The 8561-nt window shown below is 27.3% G+C and overlaps 1 protein-coding gene across 4 annotated transcripts; it reads right to left on the bottom strand.

The window, feature by feature from the left end:
* Nucleotides 1–236: 236 nt before the first annotated feature.
* Nucleotides 237–2692, bottom strand: LOC137818712 (heavy metal-associated isoprenylated plant protein 39-like). 4 transcript variants are annotated; one of them, XM_068622285.1, is made up of 3 exons: nt 2453–2692; nt 1922–1997; nt 237–1048 (listed from the first exon to the last, which is right to left on the bottom strand). In XM_068622285.1, the coding sequence occupies exons 1-3, from the start codon at nt 2456–2458 to the stop codon at nt 657–659; spliced, it is 474 nt and encodes a 157-aa protein (XP_068478386.1). In that variant the 5' UTR covers nt 2459–2692; the 3' UTR covers nt 237–656. The 4 variants fall into 4 exon arrangements, with proteins under 4 accessions (XP_068478386.1, XP_068478384.1, XP_068478387.1 ...); XM_068622283.1 differs by lacking the exon at nt 2453–2692 and adding an exon at nt 2131–2443; XM_068622286.1 differs by lacking the exon at nt 2453–2692 and adding an exon at nt 2382–2432.
* Between the last annotated feature and the right edge of the window lie 5869 nt (nt 2693–8561).

Here is an 8561-nt window from a genome sequence, read left to right as displayed (position 1 = left end):
GAAGAGAAAGACAGCTCTGAAACGAAAAAAGAATCTCAATAATGGGGTACTATGCATATGCTTTTGAGCCACCATGCCCCACAAGAAGAAATACAGGACAGTGCTACTGTCTAACAAGAAAAGACATTTTCTTTATGGTTTGGAGTGGTTGAGGACGTGCCAATAGATCCTGGGTTGGGGCTGCTTCCCCCCACCCAACCCCACAAATAATATATTTCATTTCATTTCCAATGATATTTCAGGCAAACACACACGCTATATTAATGTAATGGATAGTGATACATTCAGATAAAGTATACTCAAATTACATCCCCAAAATTTTATTCTTCTTCTCTACACATTGAAAACATCTCAAATAGCTCAACAATACATCACCATATTATGTACAAGGAGTTTCTGTGAATTGAATCCATTACCATGATGAAGAAGTGTGTCCTTTCCCTTGTGTCTGGAGACAGCTTACTATTTAACAGTTGACAAAACTTACATACAGTTCTTTAGGTGTTTTTGATATTGCTATTAGATCAGAATTGATGTTTTATCACAGTAATATGCGTAATAAATGTTTACACACATATTACCAAATGAAATTCAAGTTCTAATAGAAAAACAACACCAAAAGCACCTACTAAATTGCATCTAAATTTTTTTTTCTTTCAACAAATCACACATGCGTTGGGATTCTCTTCTATGCTTGGAGCATAGTAGTGTGTGGTCATGTAGGGGTTATATGCAGCTCTTTGAGCCTTGACCCATTCCAAAACTGGATCTGGGAGTGGCTCTTTCTTTTTCTCATCTTCCTTCTTTTCATCTTTCTTTCCTTCTTCTTTCTTGCCCTCTTCCTTCTTTTGCTCATCTTTCTTGTCTCCCTCCTTCTTGGCCTCTGCTTTCTTGGCATCCTCTTTCTTCTCTGGCTCCTTCACTGGTCCTACTTCCACTATGTCTGTCTGCCAGTATTTGCGCAATTTGCTCACTACACTTACTGGATCTACTGTTCCTATCACCGTTAACTTCTTCTCTTTCATGTTCATGGAGATGGCATCAATTCCTAAGATGTTGCACAAGCACATTTTCATTGAACAAATATTTCTCTCAAAAGGTAGAACATCAAATGTGAAGGATGCCAATCCAATCAGAACCAAATGGTCAAGCAAAAACTAACAATCTTAGACAGTGATTCACTTGGAAGAGTTTAACCAATACTAAATACAAATCATAATGCAAATTACTTTATGCAGATATACAAATAACTGCTTCCTTGCAGTGCTATATAGAAAAGCTCTATTCTCAAAAACAGTTTCAAAAAGCCATTGCAATTCTAGTTTAACATAACCTCTGGAGAATTTGTTGAACAGCTATTACACACCTAGATGATCGGTTACAACTACAGAAATGAAAGTTAATGTTCTGCAATAGCAAGTCATTTTAGACTAATGCTTTGCATTAAACATGTTTTGTTCTCAGGGGATGGAGAATTAGGTGGATCATCTTAGTGTTTATAGGTAAAAGATTTAAGGAAAATAATAAGGTACTTTTGAGTAACTTCCAATTTGCCCCAAAAGGCACCATTCTGTTCCAGAATACCAAAATATTAAAGATTTATACTTAATATTAAATAAGCAGAATAATTAAATATACATGGCAAATTTAAGAACATAGACATCTTACTATTAGTTTTATTTTTTGAAGTTTTTGTTATCTTTCATTCAAAACCAATAAAAACAAATATTAAAGCATTTTAGATACAAAAGACGCCAGGATAAGAGACGTGCAGTCCTCTACCACTGTCCTATTGACCGATTCGAAATAATTCATTTTTCAAGATGATAATGCTAAATTAAAATACTAAAAAAATAGTGGAGGAACAACCAAAACAAAAGAAGTAAAGTGAACAACAACAACAAAAGTTACTATTTAGTACCTGAAAGAGTTGAAACTGTTTTCAAGGCCTTCTGCTTATCCTTGTCATCATGCAAATCCAACTTGAGTACAAACTTCTGCAACCAAAATTATAAATTGATTCAAACCATATTCTATTATAATGAATCACTGAAAGAATGTTTCCAGAGCAAACAAAAATGTGAAACACTTGAAAAAAAAATTTCTATACCAACCAAAAGCTTATTATACATTAGAAAACATGTAATATAAAGCATCCCTCATGTAGACCTAGATTTCCAAACTAAATTCAAAACCAGGATTCTGGAGAAGAAAATATCAAAATCCATTTAAGGCCACCCAGATCTTTGAATCTGGAGAAAAAAAGGAGAAAACAGAGGCTGTGAAAAGAGAAAAGGAAAAAAGGGGAAGGCATAAAGCTCATGGAGAATCAACAATGAGTTAAGTTCTGAGTCAAAAGTTAAGAGGAGGAGAAAATTAACCATTTTTAGAAAATGAGTGAGTAAATAAATAACAGCATAAAAGAACCAAACTTGGCAAGTGTGAACCATACCTTCATTTTTTTTATATCTATGCAATTTTATGCAGAACAAAGGAAGAGAGAAAAGATAAATTTTTTCAAGAGAACCAGAAATAAAAATTGTGTAGATGCAGAGAGTGGTGAAGAGGGTATCTAATAATGATGGTCTGATGGAAAAGATGGAAAGGTAGGTTTGGAGAAACAAGTGTCAGAGAACGAAAGATGAGACTTGTTGTAGAAGTATTTATATGAATGTCTTCGTTTTTATTCAGCAGGTGCAAAATGATGTGTATTCCTTTCTGACGTTGTAAATTTTTAATAATTTTTAATTTAATTTTATGGGAGAAAGAAAAATAAAATTGAAAAAGGAGCCTAAAATCATAGGAAATCGTGATGATGATAACAGAAAATAAGAGAAAGAAAGTGATAGATTGGAGAGAGGATCAGATGAATGCCATCAATTTTGGACCAAATGAATTCATAATTATCAAAGACAAAGACTAAATTGAGTTTATACTTTTTTTAAAAAAATATATTCTTTCATTTCTTATTCTCAAATCAAATTTTTAAGTAATCTTAGAATATATTTTTAACATCAATAGTAAAAAAAATTTACAAAGTTAGTATGAATAGAATAAAAGTTATTTTTTTAATTGAGTTAATTAAACATTTAAATTTTCTATACAATTAATATAATTGAGTATGTGTAATGTTAGTATTTATTATGTGTGTTTATTAAATAAAGAATTAACGATGAGAATCACTAGATATTTTAAATCTTAAAAAGTAAGAAGAAAAGGGTAGAAGCTTTTCTCTCCAACCTTAATTGAATATTAAATTTAAATGTTTAATTAACTTAACTATTCATCGAGTTGAAACAAAACTAACATAAAATTATTATTTTTTGTACTAAGAGTGTATTTTCTTTTATTCTGCTAAAAAATAAATATGCAATTACTTGTATTGAATCGATTATTGATTATTTTAATTGTTTATAAATAATTCATTATTATACTATTTTTAATATTTATTTAGCTATTTTTTAATTTTAAATTTAAAAAAATTACATTAATATTTCATTACATTATATTGTATGGAAAATATATATAATAAAAATTATAAAAATGAAAAATATTTTAAATTAAAAAAATTAATTTAATTAATATTTGTTAACACATTTAAATAAAATATCTTATCCAAATCAAAAAATTATATACAACTTTTAAAAAATTATTCTCATCATCTACTAGCTAATTATAAGTTAATTTTATCAAGTAAACCATTGTTAAATATTTTTTATTTACGTTGTAAAATAACAATCCTAATTATATCACAACATATTGATAATTTAACATGTGTAATTTTTTGAAAAATCACTGATAAATTAAAATGACATAATCACCTAACAAATTAGAGATTCAAAAAGATAAACTAAAAGTATTATAGGTAATTATTCCATCTTCTAAATGACATTGCATGTTAATATATACATTTAAAATTTATTATTTTACCTATTAACGTATTTACTTGATGATGAAAGAGTAAAATATGTTTAAGTTATAAAATAATACTAAACATTTTTCTGCAAAATTCGCTTTTAATAATGCTTTTTCAATTTATAATACTATAACCCGTCAAGTAAAAATTTGAGAAAGTTCAGGAAACCATATTAAACAAGGCATAGTTTACTTTTTTTTAATAAAAAAATAAATATATAAACGTTGTCATTATTAAAGCCAAATTGATATTTTAATTGTTAATTGTGGTACAATACACATACAAGAAAATTATGTTATTTATATATTTATAAATATTTACAAAATCTAAAAGAATGAGATGTTAGTTATTTAAAGTCCATAAAAATAAAAATATAATAAAATTATGAATTTTGAGGACACTATTGATTGTAGGCCCTTGAAAAAGAAAAGAGAAAGAAATATAAAATTATTAGCAGGTGGGATTTTGACTGGCTGCTGAAGCCTCCATGGTCACCCCACCCAAAATTTTACCAAACCTTTAATTTTAAAGGTTATGTAATAAATATGTGGTCAAATATGATGAGTTAACATACTTAATAAGTTAATTGGTAGTTAATTAATTTTTAATAAATTATAAATTGATAAATTAATTTATTAAATTAAAAGTATTTGATAAACTAGATATAAAGTAACGTAAAAACATAGTTATACAAATGAAATATAGGTTTTCTAGATAAAATGTATTATTATGTAATTATAGTTTCATTTTTTAAATAAATAATTTCTGATTATGTTTTAATTTATTTAATTCTTATTTTAACTAAAATATTCACTAAATTTAATTTTTTTTTTATAAATTTAAACAACCGTTAGATTGAATTGTTTTTTACAATGTTTACTGTAGATCATTTTTACATCATTTCATTAATAAAATATTAATTACTTTAATTAATGTTAAATTTTTAATTTAAACTATATATAATAAAAAAAATTATAATAATTAATTTTCTCAATAAAATTAAAACAAATAATAATAGATAAATAAATAAATAAGGATAAAAATATATATTAAAATATAAAAAAAAAGTTAAATAACTTATAAATTAAAGTAATTTTCTTTATATTTTATAAATTAGTTAAATAAATTAATTAATTTATTAAACTTACTAGATATATTCGGTCTCTATTTTTAGATGTAGAATGCAATTTTTTTGTTTTGTACTTTAAACCAATCTTTTTATGTTTACTATGATGCTATTTGTATTTTTTTTTAAGATAATTTGGTTTGAATAGGGTAAAATTATTAGAAATGATAAAAAAATATTTTGAATATTTAAAGTGGTTGTATATTTTTAGAATTAGAAGAGATTTTCGTGCTAGTTTATGAAAGTGTTTCTTGATTAGGTTTAGAGAAAAACGAAAAAACTTTTTTGTAATAGAAAAGATCTGTAGTTTAATTTGAAAACATACTAATAAATATTTAAATAACATATATTGCACATTTTTATTCTTTTCTTTTTGTGGTACTACAAGGTTTTTCTTAGCCTTTGGCAGTTGCCATGGGTTTTCATAATAAACAAGAGAATGAATTTTCCAACAACTCATCTTCCATTCCAAGAACTTCAGTTAAGAGTCCTTTTGGGTCTCCCAAGAGCTATTTATACAAAAATTTCTTTTCCCAGAAACAACATTCAAACACAAAGAATGTCAAAGTAAATTCCAGAACATCACAGAGAGCTTTGACTTTTTTCTTTGAAATTTCTTCAAAAAGCTTAAAACAATGTTTTTATAATTTGTGTGGTTGTTATTTGAATAAACATAGGCCAGAGAGTTTGGTTAAAAGAAACCAAATTCTTACTTTTACCAAATAGACCAACTTAGATTTTTGTTTTAACTGTTTTTGTATCTTTTAATTATTGAAAAAATAAAAAATAAAGAACCTAATATTAAAGAGGTCTTACAGATTAATTTTTAGATAAGTATTTATTTTATGCTGATATTCAATCACAAATTTAATCTCAATAACCTAACTTATTTTTAACGCAGGTTCTTTTTATACACAAAAAAACAACTTCTAATAATTTAATTAAAACACACTCTATAAGTATTTAAAAAAAATACTTAAACGTTAATGACGTATATTTACATTATCAAAATTTTCAATATAATGGATTAAAGTATCTTTATCTTTAATACCTTTTTTTTAATTTTAAATTTTGATAAAAAGAAAGAATTTGAGTTTCTAGATTAAATTTAATAATCATATAAAAGAGAGTTTGTTCATAACTTTGTGGAAAGTGTTTAAATATTTGTGAAAAGATAGGTATCTTTATAGCTTGATTGATGAAATTACATTGGTATATGATATTGATATGGAAATGTTGAAGGTTGAAGGTCGAATGTGGTCCATAAATGTTTGAGCATGCGTCTCTATTATCATCATCAATCCACCGACAAATGTACCTTACCTACATATACCTTTTAACATGTGTATTAGAACCAAATTTTTCATCAATTTTATTCATGCCTTTCTCTATCTTATTCGTAACAAAATCAAAACTCTTCAAATCAATTATTATGGGCATTCAAATATGTAGTATAATATTAAGAACTCCAAAACTCTACTCCCTTTAGAAACCTAATTAAGAATTTTTTTTTATCAATTAAAGCAAATTCCAATAATAAATAATAATAATTAAAAAGTAGAAAAAAATATTATATTACGAAGGTAAGGTGATGTATTCCAAACTTAAAATAATATTATCGAAATTTAAAACTTTAATGACTTAATTAAGAAACCCTATACCCTAAAGCTGAAAAAATGATAAGTTTGATGAAAATCAATAACAAAGATAAATAGCTCACTCACATCTCCATAACCCAGGGTGTGTTGGCTGCACATATGCTTTTAACATACTGCCCAAATGCTTATATAAAAATTCAGAGAGATTTCTTTTGCCCAAAGGTTACCCACTGCACATTTCCCACTGCACATTCGCCATGTTTAATTCCCACTTCGGAACTGATACCATTCTAACTGCCAAATGTTTGCCTTTTTTTGGTTAAAATTGCAAGTAAAAACTTATCTTTTCACTCTATATATAATGATGCAAATTAACTAATATAAGAAAAACTCAAATGGAATTGTAGTTATTATAGATAGATTGGACATTTTTAAAAAAATGTAAAAAGATAAACACCAATTATAAATATAATGTTTAAAAGTATCATTACATACCCATAAATTCAACCCTTACAAATAATTATTACATTCATAAATGTCAATTTTTCATAAATATATTGAGAACCCAACAAACTCCACGCGTAAAAATGCTTGATAAAAATCTATTAGCCAAAGATAAGCCACTCACAAGAAATAGCAGCATAGTTAGGGATGAAATTAAACATAACTATTTAATTTAAGGAATAAGACATACTCATCCGAAAAATTTTCGGCTAAAACAGATTGACCTAGTCTAACACTACCTAGTGGATTGACAACATTTTGAGAGCTAATTGTTACTATTACTGTAGCAACCATGCTCAAATTACCTCTCATCTCAATGAGTCATTTATCTTTCATTGTCATCCAACTTAAAATTTTGCCATTAGGTTCTTTCCACCAATTATAAATATAATGTTTAAAACCCATAAACTCAACCCTTACAAATAATTACATTCTTAGATTTCAATGTTTCATAAATATATTGAGAACTGAACCAACTACACGCGTAAGTACCAGTAATTCTATGACTGCAATTCAAACTTAAAGGATACTATAAAATATGATTTTGGTTGAATCTGAAATATGATGAGGTGTGACCATACTTGAAAGCTAATTGTTGCTATTACTGTAGCAATCATGTTCAGATTACCTCTCATCTCAATGAGCCATTTATCATTTGCTGTCATCAAACTTATAATTTTGTCTTTAGGTTCTTTCCACCATTTCTTCTCGGTTACATTTTGACCATGCTCAGATTACCTCTCATCTCAATGAGCCATTTATCATTTGCTGTCATCCAACTTATAATTTTGTCTTTAGCTTCTTTCCAAACTGTTTAATTTAAGGAATAACATCCGGAAAATTTTCGGCTAAAACAGATTGACCTGGTCTAACGCCACTTAATGGATTGACACACCCTGGTGGATTGACAACATTTTGAAAGCTAATTGTTGCTATTACTGTAGCAACCATTTATCTTTCGTTGTCATCCAACTTATAATTTTGTTTTTAAGTTCTTTCTACCATTTTTTCTCGGTTACATTTTGCTCCACTGAACCGTGACTTCTTCCTCCATGCTAACCGTGACTTCTTCCTCCGCTGTAGCTGGAAATAGGTTGTGTCTCCATCTCATGTCCTTTAGGCTTTCATGTTGTGTGTAATTATGTAGGGATCCACTAATCATGAGATACTATCATTATTAAATTAATTACGTATAATTGCGTACAATAATTACATACAATAATTGCATATAATTTTCTAATTATTATTTCTTAAAACATTCCCTCTCATGTAAGTGAGCCATTTATCCTTGTTCTTGATTGTCATCCAACTTATCATTTTTGTTATAGCAACTTTCTACTATTTCTTTTCTTCGATCAACTTTTCCTCCATTGTAACCGTCACGTCTTCCTCCTTCCTCTATTGTAACTGTTATTGT

The sequence above is a fragment of the Phaseolus vulgaris genome, chromosome 10, assembly GCF_000499845.2.
Source record: "Phaseolus vulgaris cultivar G19833 chromosome 10, P. vulgaris v2.0, whole genome shotgun sequence".
Lineage (NCBI taxonomy): Eukaryota > Viridiplantae > Streptophyta > Magnoliopsida > Fabales > Fabaceae > Phaseolus > Phaseolus vulgaris.
Note: the sequence above shows the minus strand (reverse complement) of the source record. Positions and strands in the feature narration are given on the sequence as shown.

Bases quoted from the DNA above. Each gene is read 5' to 3' on its own strand.
- LOC137818712 (XM_068622284.1), bottom strand. From the start codon at position 2,156: ATGCTTTATATTACATGTTTTCTAATGTATAATAAGCTTTTG. The intron at 1,998-2,114 runs GTTGGTATAGAA...TTTTGGTTGCAG, and splicing joins TAATGTATAATAAGCTTTTG to AAGTTTGTACTCAAGTTGGA. The intron at 1,049-1,921 runs GTACTAAATAGT...GCAACATCTTAG, and splicing joins AACAGTTTCAACTCTTTCAG to GAATTGATGCCATCTCCATG.